Source organism: Sminthopsis crassicaudata, chromosome 5 (assembly GCF_048593235.1).
Source record: "Sminthopsis crassicaudata isolate SCR6 chromosome 5, ASM4859323v1, whole genome shotgun sequence".
In the NCBI taxonomy this organism is placed as follows: Eukaryota; Metazoa; Chordata; class Mammalia; order Dasyuromorphia; family Dasyuridae; genus Sminthopsis; species Sminthopsis crassicaudata.
The window spans coordinates 275,082,249-275,097,305 of record NC_133621.1 but is presented as its reverse complement, the minus strand read 5'-3'; the positions used below and the strand labels follow the sequence as shown (position 1 = coordinate 275,097,305).

At 33.4% G+C, this 15,057-nt stretch overlaps 1 protein-coding gene across 4 annotated transcripts in view; it reads left to right on the top strand.

Moving 5' to 3' along the window:
* The window catches only part of ATP2B1 (ATPase plasma membrane Ca2+ transporting 1), a 130,684-nt gene that overhangs the window by 94,199 nt on the left and 21,428 nt on the right, over window positions 1-15,057 (top strand). For all 4 annotated transcript variants that reach the window (XM_074271106.1, XM_074271105.1, XM_074271107.1 and 1 more), the window contains exons 7-11: window positions 1,571-1,609; window positions 5,601-5,762; window positions 7,420-7,634; window positions 11,330-11,572; window positions 12,664-12,905. In XM_074271106.1, coding sequence (XP_074127207.1) covers window positions 1,571-1,609; window positions 5,601-5,762; window positions 7,420-7,634; window positions 11,330-11,572; window positions 12,664-12,905 — 901 coding nt within the window. The remainder of the gene's footprint in view (window positions 1-1,570; window positions 1,610-5,600; window positions 5,763-7,419; window positions 7,635-11,329; window positions 11,573-12,663; window positions 12,906-15,057) is intronic.

Here is a 15,057-nt window from a genome sequence, read left to right as displayed (position 1 = left end):
TAGACTACAGCCTTTGAAATCTTTTTAATTCCTGGGAAAATCTCAGAGCCTCAAGTTTGAACAGTGACAGCTTAAATTAAGTGGAAAGCCAGGAACTAGATTTCAAGAAATCAAAAATGAAAACTGCCCAAAGAACAAAAGAGCTATTACATAAAGCATAGAAGAGAACATTTCTTTCAGGAATCACAAGCAAGCAGGACAGTTTTGAGAATAACAGAGAATTTATTGTCTTTTTTAAAAGTCTCTTGTGGAATAGGCATATTCTGTACAGTCCACTTAATATACTTGTTTGTATATTGAAATGATTATTGGTGTTAAATTAAGAACTTTTTTTTTTTTAAAGGAATATTTCATTTAATTTTTTCATAGGAATTGTTTAGCCATCTCTGGCAGTGTTTGAAATCTTGCAGTTTCTAAGTCAGTATGTAATCAACTATGGCAGTGTAAATACTTGGGTTTTATACCATTTAAAGTTATGGCAATTAAAATATTGCTCAACCTACAGTTGAAATAGGGTAGGTGAGCAGAAGATTACTGGGTTGGGATTTAGGAATACTAGTTCTTTTCTTGACTAGTTTTTTGACTTCAGAAAATACACTTCTCCTCTGGGCTCAGTGCCCTGATCAGTAATAAAAGCAATTTGAATTAGATGATTTCTAAGGTCCTGTCTAGTTTTTTTTTACAATTATCGGTGTAATTAGACTTTTGGTTATACAAGCATATGTGCAGTACAGAAGATTTCTAAAACATAGGAAAGAAATAAATATAGAACATCAAAAACTTGAAAAAAGTGAAGAATTACAGATTGTTAATATATATATATTTTTTTCCATTAATTCAAATATAGAAAATGACCAGCAGATCAGTTATTTTTTTATTTTATATATATGTATATATTTTATAATATTATCCCTTGTATTCATTTTTCCAAATTACCCCCCCTCCCTCTATTCCCTCCCCCCGACGACAGGCAATACCATACATTTTACATGTGTTACAATATAGTCTAGGTACAATACATGTGTGTGAATATCATTTTCTTGTTGCACAATAAACATTAGAATCCGAAGGTACATGCAACCTGGGCAGACAGATATTAGTGCTAACAATTTTCATTCCCCTCCCAGTGTTTCTTCTCTGGGTGTAGCTACCTCTGTCCATCATTGATCAACTGGAAGTGAGTTGGATCTTCTTTATGTTGAAGATATCCACTTCCATCAGAATACATCCTCATACAGTATTGTTGTTGAAGTGTACAGTGATCTTCTGGTTCTGCTCATTTCACTCAGCATCAGTTGATTTAAGTCTCTCCAGGCCTCTCTATATTCCTCCTGCTGGTCATTTCTTACCGAGCAATAATATTCCATAACCTTCATATACCACAATTTACCCAACCATTCTCCAACAGATCAGTTATTTTTTAGCAAAATGTCACAACTAGGACATAAAGCAAAATATGCCGGTACTCTTATTAAAGTGATAATGCTGTTATAGGAAGAATTTTACGTTACCGTTTATGTTTGCAAATACTGCTTCTTGAAAAGCTTAATTTTCTTTTTTTCCCTTACAGATAAGAAACAAGATGGAGCTGTTGAGAATCGCAACAAAGGTAAGCTTAGAAGCCTAACCCAATCAAGCAGTTAGTTGCCATGTCATCTTTAGGAATACATTTAGTTTCTATTTTTAAAAAAATCTCAACCTTCCTACCAACTTTTTTGCTTATCCTTCTATAAAGAAGACATGCAGCACTGAACAATGTCTCTTAATCACTACATTATTAATCATGAGGAATGGAAGGTCAACAAAGGCTAGGGTTTTTGAAGTAGTTGGTAGCTTAATCAGTAAAAATATTTTCAAATTGTTACCTTTTTGTAAATTCACTCCTAGGATTATATATTTGATTCTGCCCAATTTTGAACTGATCTATCCTTTTAATACATCAACTGTTTATTCCTTGCCCTCCAACCATATACTCTTTTCACCTTATGAATCATTTTCTTTGGGGGTAACTACTCTCACTCTAGGGCTCCATTGTTAAAAGAATCTGGGCTAATTTTACTCTTCCAGATTTCATGAGATACAATTTTGCCCATACTCTCTATTCTGTTCATCAGTCCTCTAATCTTAATCTCATTTCTATATATCTAATAATCACAAAGGGTTTTCCAAATCTTTTTTTTTTTTTTTTTTTTTTTTAATTCTGGACTTAAATGCCATAAAAAAGCTTTTATATATACACAGGAGAACACAAGGAATAGAATTATACACAAAGCCAGGAGTTTTTGCTTCATACCACTTCTTTCTAAAATATTATATAATAAATTCCACACAATTCTTTGAAAATTTCCATGTTTGTCTATTCTTTCTTCTGAACTTATTTCTGTTCTTTTCTGTACATTTTGTAATTTGTACATTTGTAAATTGCTTTTGTGGCCCTCTTTTTGAAGAAATCCCTACTCCCTCTCACCAATTAAAAAAGAAAAAAAAAAAAAAAAAGACCTTAAATTCCTGCAATGATTGTTTCCACAAACAAAAAGTATCTGTATCTTGAATCCAACCCTCTCTGAATGCAGGGCAGTAGCAGATTTCATCATAGGCCCTCTGGAGGGCTGGCTGCACATTGCTTTGGTCAGTGTTGGAGTGTCTTTCAGGGTTGTTTTCCTGTAGTGTTGTCCTTAGATAAATGATTCTCTAGGTTTTACTCACTTCATTATGTACATCATATTCCAAAGATGCTCTGAAATGGTCTTTTTCATTATTACTTCTGGCACAGTACTATTCCATTACATTTATATGTCATAGTTTTTTCAGACATTCCTCCATTCATAGGATCTCCTTAAATTTCAGTCCTTTGACTTTTTCCCCTAGTTTAATCCCTTCTTCATGATTAGGATGTTTGTTTTGCCTGCCTATGACTTTTTCTTCCCCAGTATTCTCTTTCCTCTTTGCCCTCTTCTCTATTCCTACCTGTTTCTCTATTAAATTTGTTATATTTCTATATTTGCTGTCTTCTGGAGTGGTCAGCCTTGATAGGCCTTGATTTAAGGTACCTGGGTTTCTGTGCTGACCTCTTTCTCCTGGAGTTGGGGCCACCTGATCTTTGAGATTCAGACTGCTAGGGTGTATTCTGCTCTGAATGCTCCTATTCAGGTTGCCGCCTGATAGCTTCCCAGCATCCCCTACTGTGGGTTTATATGCTTACACTGGGGTCCTTCCTGGAAGCTCTCCTCTTTTCTTCCTGCCATTGGCCAAAGAGCTCTGTAGGGCACACATGTCTTTGGCCCATACCTGTCATTCTGGGAGACTGCTGGCTTGCTTGTCTGAGCTAGCTCTGGTTTTGCTGGCAGTTTCTTCTCCTTTTGTCTACAGACTTCTGGCTGACTTTTGGGGAGTTCTGGATTGAAAGAAATCACTTCCTGTAACATCCTATTGGATTTCTTGGTCATTATTCAGCCTATGCATTGTTCAGGATTTTGTATGAGTGAGTAAGGGGTAGCTGATCTGTTTGCCTCCTGTCAGGTTGCCATCTTGGCTTCATCCCAGATCTTTTCTTCTCTTGCTTCAACTATTTCTTCACCACCCTTGATTAGAAAAGGAAACTCCGAATACTAATTCACAAAGATTTTGGTCAGAATATACATACAAACTCCCTCAACTTCTGTCATTTCACAAACTTCCTCCATTGTCTAATCTCTTTTTCTTATAGTCACAGTGGAATTTCTATTCCTAACTCAGGCTACACCCTTTCCTTGTGTCCCTGATCTCATAACTTGCCTTTCTCTACATTGTGTTTTAAATTATTTAATCACCTCTGGCTCCTTCTCATCTACTTATTTATTACATGCTTTGTTCTCTGTTCTGAAAAAGGAAAATCTTCCTTTCATCCCACCTAGTTATTCTTCCCTTTCATTAGAAAAGATATCTGCATCCTATATTTTTACTTCTTTATTCTCCACTTTCTTCTCCATCCTTTGAAAATAGAAGTTGGCTCTTACCAATCATCCAATTGCAAAGTCCAGTAGACTTTGAAAAATTCTTATTCTTTCTTGCCATCTCCCTAGCTTATTAATAATAAATGTTGACTCCCTTTTTTGGGGAAATACATTAATAATGATATATTCTCCTAGTTTCTTACCTCCCCAATCTGAACTCCTGTTTCCTCCTTTTTTTCATTGCTTTTTAATGTGATTTGTTCTATTAAGGTCTGTTCCTATCTCACACACTCACATCCTTGGAATGATTTTTAAATTTGGTGTCTCTTATATTTAGTCAATTACCAGGAGAAACTAGAGAGTCTCACACTGGAGACAAGAAGATTGAAGTGGGGATGGAGATATTATCAAGTAGTTCAGTGGCTACTTTGTGGCCTCCAAACTTGAACTTGAAACAGCAGGTAGAAGGCAGATTAATGTAAGATATAACATCTAACAAGCCTACTTAAAAGAAAGGACCTTCTTAGTTGGATTCCCTCTGCTTGGAGTAGGCCTGACTACAAGTTGGGCTAAGACTAGGGAGCTATTTTGCACTATGTAGAGAGGATTCTTCTGAGTATAGTTTGACAAGATAGCTACCAAGAGGCAACAGGTAAAAGTTTCAGAAAAGCAAATTTGGGCTGAAAGGGCTTTGAAGGAACTAACTCAGGTACATTTTCCCGTGTGAAGATATTCAAGTAGAAATACTGGATGATTTCTTACTAGGATGTGTTTTGGGAAGGATTAGTTTTTGGATTTGAGTTAAGTTAGGTGGCACTGGAGTCATTTCAAATCCTAGTTCTCCCATTTTATAGTGGCTGACAAAATAATGCATAGGTCAGATAAATGTCACCCCTCTGCTAAAAAAATTCTTCAGTTTTCTCTGTTGGCTGTTAAAGTCCAGTATTCCCTGGTACCACATTATCCTCCCAGATTTAATTTTTATTACTTTCCTCCATTACATCCTGCATATCCCTTAGCTAAAAATGGAGTAAGTCTGCCTTCTGAACATTCACTAACATTACTTTTATTTGATCATACCTGTGTGCTTTTATTAAGTCTTTTTGCTTATTGAAACCCATTACTTCCTGAAAGTAATCTCTTCTCATTTAAATTCTTTTCCCTCACTCTAGTAATGGCCTTTTTCCTTAGGACTTACAGATACCATTTTGCTTTGTAGTAATTTAATATATTTAAATAATATTTGTGTTTTATCCTATTGGACTTAAATAGAATACTATGCAAGATCCCTTGGGAAATTGATAGGGGAGGGGAAAGAAGATGTTACTAGATGTGGATTACTTGAGGATGGGTTTCATTTAAATCTATCTTTCCCAGTGACTTGAACAGTAATCTGCATATAATAGTTGCATGAAAAAATGTTCATTTATTGAATTTCATGCAAAGGGAGTAGATTATTAATCAGAACTCAAGCATTTTCTAGATTTCCTTTCTATATTATATAATTATATGCATCTATATGTTACTCATTTATATATGTATTGAATAATTATGTAATTTATTTAAATATATGATTATATTTCATTTCTAAATTAATTATAAGAAATAAATGAAAATCCTGTTAACATGATTATAATGCTTTCTAAATTTGTTAACTTTTAATTTTAGCAAAAGCTCAGGATGGAGCAGCCATGGAAATGCAGCCATTGAAGAGTGAGGAAGGAGGAGATGGGGATGAAAAAGATAAAAAGAAAGCAAATTTGCCAAAGAAAGAAAAGTCAGTTTTACAAGGGAAACTTACAAAATTGGCAGTTCAGATTGGAAAAGCAGGTATGAAGTAATGGAAAAACTTAGATTTTTTTTTTAAATGTTGTATCTATTTTGTTCTTTTTAAAAATTGCTTGTTTCACTTCCTTTTTTGAAGCAAACTGTTCTGTGTTGAGGGTATGAATAAAAAGTAACTTAGAATGAACGTGCCTGTTATACTCATTTTGTTTCTCTTCAACTAGAGGAAGTAGCTACATATAGGGTATGTCAAAACTCTTTGTGTACCTGTATAGGCCCTCTAATTATATTGGATTAAAAAAAGATTTCACCCTTATTTTTTTTCTGCTTGATTTCTAATTGAGACTCAACTTCACATAAAGGCTGGGGTTAAGGAAGGCTGGATTTTTAACCCTGCCTCTGAGACACAATGGTAATATGACTAACTGTGGGCAAGTCTTAATTTTTCTGTGCTCAAGGCACTCTCTTAAGGCCTTTTAAATTGCTGAAGAGTGACTGATGTACATCACAGCACAGAGCTAGAGCTAGCCGCAAAAGGTACCAGAAAAGCAGTTGCTACAACCTGCTATTCTCACCATGAGACAGATTTGGTCCTCTTCCTTGCCATCCCCACTCCCCAGACTGGGCCATTTTTGGCATGAAGCTAAAATTTCTATTTCAGTCCCTGGTTTGGTCACATTGGTTTATATCATAGTAATAGACTGTACTCCTAGCCCCTGTTGTAATTTTGAAAATATTTGATATCAAAAGAGGGACCAAATTGAAGCAGAAAGATGTTAATACAAAACCATCTTAGTGTCACCTTTGAATATGAATACTGTGTAAGTGATTTGAATAGTGCTTTGGGGTTAAAAAGCATTTTTTCTCATGGAGTTCTTTGGAACGAAAAAATTGCCAGCTAATTAATATAAATGTGTACTTGGATGCAGTAATTTAGAGTTCTGAATGAAAGTATGGATTTGAATTGAAAACTTGGATCTGAGAGGAAATTCCTTATCACTTAAATGTATGACTTATCTTTTAATAATATGCTAATTAATAATGGCCTGGATTTATTTTTTTTCCTTACAAAAAAAAACTTAATATTCTACTTTGGAACTAAATAGTCCTAAGCATATATAAAATATGTAACCAATTGTGTTTGTACTAATAATAGAGATATGGGAGTTATCTAAAATTACAAATAAGTTATGCTGTGTTCAATTTTGTATGTTGAAATGGACTTCAATATAGAATTTTTTCAACTAAAACTTCCCAATCTATAAAATAATGAAATAATCTGGAAAACATAATTACAAGAGTTGCCAAGAAATTTTGTTTTGCCATACATTTCTCCCATTATATTCCTTTCATTTTCATGACTAAAGTACTTGTTAGAGAGAGAGATAAAATTGCAGATTTTGCTGATATTCTCTTTCCAGGCTGTTTTTGGTATCATTTGCTTTCTGGAAAACAGAAGAGAGAAGTGACTTGCTTTAGGAACTTTTTCCCCTTCCTTTTTGGATCCATTGTAAGCAGTTTATGAAGTACAAATATAACAAATCAGAAGTTCAAGAAAATAGCATGAAATGTCATTTGAAGCTTAACTTGCACATCACAGGGTGAACTTACTATCGAGATATAGTAGATATCGAGAGATAATTGTATTTTTTAAATGTCTTGTTTCTTTAAGTAATTCTATGACCCTCTTTTTAAATTAAAGGTCTGTTGATGTCTGCGATCACAGTTATCATCCTTGTGTTATATTTCGTAATTGACACATTCTGGGTTCAGAAACGACCATGGCTTGCCGAGTGTACACCCATTTATATACAGTATTTTGTGAAATTCTTCATTATTGGGGTCACAGTACTGGTGGTAGCAGTGCCAGAAGGTCTTCCACTTGCAGTCACAATCTCACTTGCTTACTCTGTAAAGGTAAGTACTATAGTAATGACTTTGAATTGATAAGTCTTTTAAAAAATTTTTGTAGAAGACTTATAAATCAAGTTTACCTTTCTCTCTAGATTTTGAATCACAAGACTTGAATTTAGAGCTGCAGGAGACTGTACAGGTCATTTAGTCAAGCAGTTCTCAAAGTATGATCCCTGAACTGCTGACATGTCAGTCCATCAAGACCCTTGCAGGGGGTCTATGAGATTTTTTTTTTTTTTAATTTTCCAAATTTGGTAAATAACAATAGCTGTGATCCACATTAATATAATTTCTTTGTGAGAGGGGTACCCTCAGTATTTTTTAAGATTGCACAAGGTCCTGACACCAAAAAGTTTGAGAAGCTCTGAGATAGCCCACTCTTTCTTCTCTTCCCTCCCCCATTTTACAGGTTGGGTAATTGAGCCATAGAGTAGTTGTGATTAGCCCAAGGTCAGTAGGAGAATTAATAAGTTCCAATGACTCCCAACCTCTGTGCTGTCTTTTCTCTGTGCTATGCTGTCTCTTGGACACTTAGTCTTGTATTTCAAAAGGATTTTGACTTCCAAAAAAGGTTTTAGAAATCTGAGGACTCTGAATAAGGTGTCATTTTTATCTTAAGCTTTTTTTTTCTTTTCATCTTGAACTGGACTATTAATAATCTACTTGGAAATATGTATTCTATGTCTCATTTGGAGAGGACCTTTAAGTGTTGTCCTATAAGATAAGACAAACACTGGATTCTCCCAAAGCTTATTCAGATCTCTTGGGAGGTGTTCTTACTTCTCTGTCACAAAGTCATTACTGTGTGAGAACATTATAAAGATTAAATAATTATTGTAAAGAACCTGACACACATCACTCCCTACCAATAAGAAAGGGGGGAAAAAAATCTAGAATTGAAAAGAATTGCTTTAAAATTCCAGGTTTGCTTCCTAGCTGTGTGATCGTGGGCAGGTCACTTAATCCCAATTGCCTTTAAAAAAAAAAAAAAAAAAAAAAAATCCAGGTTTGTTCTTTACTTTTATTGTGGACTTTGTAACTGTCCTGTTTGTCATTTGCTAAAGGTAAAGATATATGTTGAAAGAACATTCTTCTTCCCCTGATCTCTTCTAGCACTTTGCTCCCTTTTATGCTATAATCATAGCCCCTTTGCATTATGTTATTATGTCAAGTATATTTTATTCCTACTAGATTGTACATGCCAGATTATAAACAGGAATCCATTCTCTCTCACTTACCTTTGCATATAACATAGTTGCACACAGTAATTACACAAATATTTGAAATTGGACGATTGGGAAGAAATCTTTGTAGCCTAAATTTTGTTATTAGAAAAATAATATATGTAAAAAAATGTGCTACTTGAATAATTATCACTATATTCTCCTTAAATTTAAATGATAACAATATGGTATAAAGACAATTATAATTTGTCCCTTGTGCTTCTATAATTTAAAATCTAACATGTTTATATATTAAGTCCTGACATAGGAGGAATCTCCTTTAAAATTTTTTTTTCCAAATGTATTAATTTTGTGTTGCTTTAAAATGAAAATGAAAAAGATGATGAATTGGAGATGTAATTTAATTTCATTCTACTTAGAATATGAAAGTTTAGTTATTAAAGTTTTAGACATCTGAGCATTTAAGCTAATCCAGTGTTTATCTGATATACAGTCATTAAAGAGATTGATTTTGTAGATGAGGAGGGAGGGAGACAACAGTTAACGTTATTGAGTATCCCAAAAGGAATTTAAAACCATTTTCCTTCCAAACTAGTCATTTTTAATAAAGAGCTTTATATGATATTTAATTCTCATAGATCTTCCAAGTTTTCTATGCTATTTTTTTTTCATGGTTTATATATGCCCATTTCCTCATTGGTTAAAATTAACTGAATTCTGTATTGTTTGAATAAGGTCAGTCCTAGAAATTATCTTTATTATCTTCAGTAATTATTTGCTGCATATATATTTAACAGCCAAAGACTGAGGACCTCAGCAAATCATGTAATTTATATGTTTCACTGTTTCCATACTAAACTTTAATTTCTCCCACCCAAAAAACTTCCTCTTTTTCAAGCCCATCCCATCAATGATAATAGCACTCATACTGTTACCCACAAAATCTTCCTTTCTAATTCACTGGCCTGATTGTCATTCCTTTGCTTAAAAACCCCACACCTGACAAGGGAGAAACCATTGAATCAGTCCTTGAAGGCATATGCTGCCCTCCAACTGTCTCTCACTACTCCATTCTACATAGGCCATGCATGGATTCACTTTGCTTTGATTTCTGTTCTTAAGGCTCGACATTAGCATTATCTCCAGTCTGGAAAAAGAGTTCCCTCACCAAGTTAAAAGTGATTTAGCCATCCCTCAAGTTTCCAGCATAGCAGTCTGTCTATATTATAAGATAAAGACTTTAGAATTTGAAAGGATCTTTAATCAACCTTTTATCTGAACTATGGTAACAGTTTGCTATTTATTCTCTTTACATTTAATCTTCCTTTTTTTTTTTTTTTTTTTACAAAACATATGCATGGGCAATTTTTCAACATTGACCCTTGCAAAGCTTAACTGCTTCAATTTTTTCCCTCCTCCCTGCCCTATAACATAATGGCTGCTCCAAACTCCTCATTAGATTCCTGTTGCCCTTAAGACAAAATGCAAAGTCTTTATTTAACCTGGCTTTCTCCATCCCTGCAATACCTTAACTATAGATTATATTTTCACATTATTCTCTTTTGTGTATGTTATTTTCCAACCAACTAAACTTCTAATTGTTCCCTGAATGTGATCTTTCCTCTCACCTCCATGAAGTCACACAGACTATGTTTAATTCCTAGAAGGCAATTCTTCAACTCCTGCCAACTTTTAGGCTCATGCCTTTCTTTGAGACTTAGAGCCTCATAATGAAGTGGTTTCTGATTGCTCTTCTAATTCTCCTTTCCTCCCCTTTCTCTTGCTATTAAGAGTATTCATTTCTGGAGGGAAATGATTGTGAACTATAGTAGGGTTTTTTGTACCCTGGACTCCTAGCAGCATGCTTTTCATATACCAGGGAATAATTATTGAAAATAAATGTTTCATTAAATGAATAAGAAGCCTTAGAATATGTAAATCTTTTTTAATTTTTGAGTTTTAATTGCTAACTAGCCAGATATCAAATAACCATACAAGAACTGTTAGCACAAACATTTCATATTATGTTATGTTTCAGTTTTTAAAAAATTAATAAAGCTAAATTACTATATCATTGCAGCAGCCTATTCATACAGATGCTTGTTTTTTGGTTTAACACAATTCTTTATTGGAAATTAATTAGTTTGTAAAGTTTATCATAAAGTGATATGAACTTGTATACAGATCCTTCTTTTCTCCAGTGTATTTAATTTCTTTGTTTACACATTATTATATAATTAAATAAAATAGGTTAAGATAGCAAGAAATTAAGGTAGGTTTTTAGGGAGTAGCAAATGATAGATGCAACAAAACAAAGGATTTCATGTCATATTCTTCAATAGGCCAATGTCATTATCTCCTGGTATCAAATTGAAGTTTTGCTGTATTTGCAATATTTGCAAATGCAATATTTGATATTGCATACTTAGGAATATTAAGTGACAGTGTTTATTTTCATATTTGAAATGTAATAATGAATTTATGAATTTACTTATTTTGTTTTTCACTCTTTAGAAAATGATGAAAGATAATAACCTTGTAAGACATCTGGATGCTTGTGAAACAATGGGAAATGCAACAGCCATTTGTTCAGATAAAACAGGAACACTGACCATGAATAGAATGACAGTTGTCCAAGCATACATAAATGAAAAGCATTATAAAAAAGTTCCTGATCCCGATGCTATTCCAGCAAATATTTTGTCTTGTCTCGTAACTGGAATTTCTGTTAATTGTGCTTATACGTCAAAAATATTGGTAAGAATTATTATATACATGTACATACATATGTTATATGTGTGTATAATGTGTGTGTTTCTGTAAGTCATTAAAAAGTGAGTTTTCAAATGTATTTTATATCAAACCTAAGGATATTACAAACAGGCTAATATCACATTTGCACATTTAATAGAATTGTAGATGTAGTAGTGAAAGGGACCTTAGAGGGCCTTTACAGCCTTAGTAGTAAATAAAATACTGCCATACAACTTTCTGGAATTGTCATACAAATGCTTTAAGAAATTGATAGTCTTACTTTCTTAATATATAAAAACAAGTAAGTATAAAATCTATTTATTTGTCTTTTAATAGATTTGTTTTCATAAATCAGAATATATTTTCCACAATATATTGCTAATTTCTCAACCTTTATTCTTAATTTCACCTGCTTAAAAAATTTTGGTAAATTTAATTGCTCATCAGTTTTTTTTCTTAAATTAGCTTTATGTAAAGCTCAATTTTAATTGTCTAATAATGATTTATTTTGTTTTGTTTTTTAAAAAAAAAATTTTGTGTCTAGCCAGTAGTTTTTATTTAAAAGAAAAGTGCATTAAAAACTCATTGTATTGATATTTGCAATAGTTTGGATATAAACCTATCTGTCTTAGACCTTATGCCATCTGTACTACCTGGCCCTTGGACACAAAAAACTACAAATGACTCATCTTCCCAAAGAGTCATTTAACTTAATAATGCAAGACAGTGATTTACATTTAAAACTTCTTTTTTGTTTGTTATTTCTTTATAAAAATGTAAACAATGTTATTATGAAGAGTAGGAGTAACAGATTATTCCCCTTTCAGCCCTGATACTTGCCAACAGTTTCAGCCTATTTGCAAGTATATTGCAAATAAGATGCTTATCTTATATATGTTTAAATGACATTTATTATGAACTTGTAAATTTATATGATATTCAATAGCAACTGTTGTACTCCCTGAAAATTTGAGAATTTTTTTGATCTTGTTTTTTATTATTGTTGTTTTTTAAATAGTAATCTTTTATATTTCCTTTGATAAAGAAACAAAGTCTCTTAACAAAACTAGGTTCTGATTTTTCTTCTCTTACAGCCACCAGAGAGAGAAGGTGGATTACCACGTCATGTTGGCAATAAAACTGAATGTGCCTTGCTGGGACTTGTTTTGGATTTAAAACGAGATTATCAGGATGTAAGGAATGAAATCCCTGAAGAAGCTCTGTACAAAGTCTACACATTCAACTCTGTTAGGAAATCCATGAGCACTGTCTTGAAAAATTCAGATGGAAGCTACAGAATATTCAGCAAAGGTGCATCAGAGATCATTCTTAAAAAGTAAGACCAGCACAGGATTAATCAGTTGCTAATTATGATGGCATGATGTAATATGAATTACTGAGTTGGTACTATATGTGTACATTGGTTGTTTGATGAATCTACAAAGCTTTTTATGTCTGAGTATTTTATTATTTACTATCATTTAAGGACCATACCAGAAGGGTCAAACATATGGCCCACAATAATCCTGAGAGAGGTCCAAATCTGATTTAAGATTTAACTGGGTAATATTTAATAAAATAAATTTAATAGAACACAGATAGCATTACTATGTGGTTTTCTAAGTCAATATACATTCACAGAAATCTTTATGTACAGTTTAGTAGCCTCAATGTGTATTTGAATTTAACACCATTGGTCTGTGTTTTATAAATGCTTATTTCTATTTCTGATGTGAAAAAGAAGAGTTCAACCAGCCTCATATTAGTGACCTCTTCTTAGACAACCTTTTTAATTAAGCTCCTATTTTGAAGAGTGACCTTAAAATGTAAGTCTTGAGAAGATAGATAAATTTGACTCATTATTTTGGAAGAAATATAAACTAGAGACTTTAAAATTTTAGTTATGCTTCAAAGAGGGAAATATTAAGGGGAAAAATTATCGGTATCATTATCGCAAAAACCACTGAGAAGATACTGAAATAAATCTTTATAATAGTATTTGAGATTACCAAGCTCTTAAAAATGTATAAGGCATATAGAGTTGATGAATAGTGGGCTATGCGTATTCATATATGCATGCATGCATGTGCACACATACACACTCCCTCTCCCTGTCCTGCTACAGCTATTATTTATTGAAAAATAAGCAAATACAGCAAAATGTAGCTTTAAAGACTTCCAGAAAGATCTCTCTCCCATACATATGGTAAAGTCATGTGAAATTCTGATACATGAAAGCATGGTGATATACTGTCCCTCTTTCTTTTGAATGTTCTTGTGTATCAGCATCAAATGAAGTATAAACCAGTAAGTACACAGGGTCAGCATTTATTGGAGTCATGGAAAAAGTCCTGAGCTATGTCCAAATAAATGGGGACTCTCTCTATCAGTAAAGAAATTGCTTCACATGGCTCCTTGCGCATACACCAATACATTAAGATTTTTATGGGAATTGGAGCTTAGGAGATATACCTGAGAATCACTTGTTGCTTCTAGAGAGATTTGAAACTAGATTTGGATTCAGATATTCTTAGACCTCTGTGACATCTTTAGTGAAATCTGTGATAACTTGAAAGAGTTCAGCTTAGCTGAACTAAGTAGAATGGAAAATACAATTGGACTGAGGTTATAGGTAGGGTTCATATCACTTGCATGTGAAAAATGGGCACAAAGGACATTGTCATGGTGTGATTCACAGAGGACTTGGGAACAAAATCTCTCCTGATATCAAAGTTACTTAACTCAGTGCCCTGAGTAATTGCAGCTGTGTTACAAGTAGTAGAGCTGTGTTGGTCTGCATAGGTAAAGGGAGTTCCCTACCATTAATTAAATCACAGATCTGATTAACCCCAAGAAAGGACTTTATTGCCCAGGGTTATTGAGATTTGTAAAAGGCTTTTTGTGTTTTGCTTCATTTGATCAACTGATATTATTATGTGACTAAGAAAGGAAAGTGCTCTGGTCATATAGTGTGAAAAATAACAGCTGGATTGACAACTTGATTGTGTTCACTATTAACCCAGAACTATCAAAAGACTTCTAACATCCCCACAAGAGCCTCCCAAGATGAGGACTTAAAAATGTCCTGTTGCAGGGAATACCAACATGGATTTTATCATCCAAGTGAAGTATTAATTATCCCAAACTCTAGGAAAAGCTCATTTCTATTTTAGCATTGCATTAAAGTTAGATTTTTGTATGGAAGACCAACATGTCCTTGCAGCAGAGACATTTAAAATATTTCACAGAAAGTTTGTTGTGTCTCTAAATTCTATATTTACTAATAATAGATAGATGTGCTTACCTTTATTGTATAAAGATTTAAGTCATAAAAAGGAGAAGTAGTGCCAGACTTGGAATCAGGAAGGCTACATATGCATCATGTCTTGCATCCTTAGCTGGATGATCCTCGGAAAGTCCTTTATTATATTACCTCTCTTGGTAGATTATTGTGAAACACCAACAACATTGTTGAAAACCATTTTGAA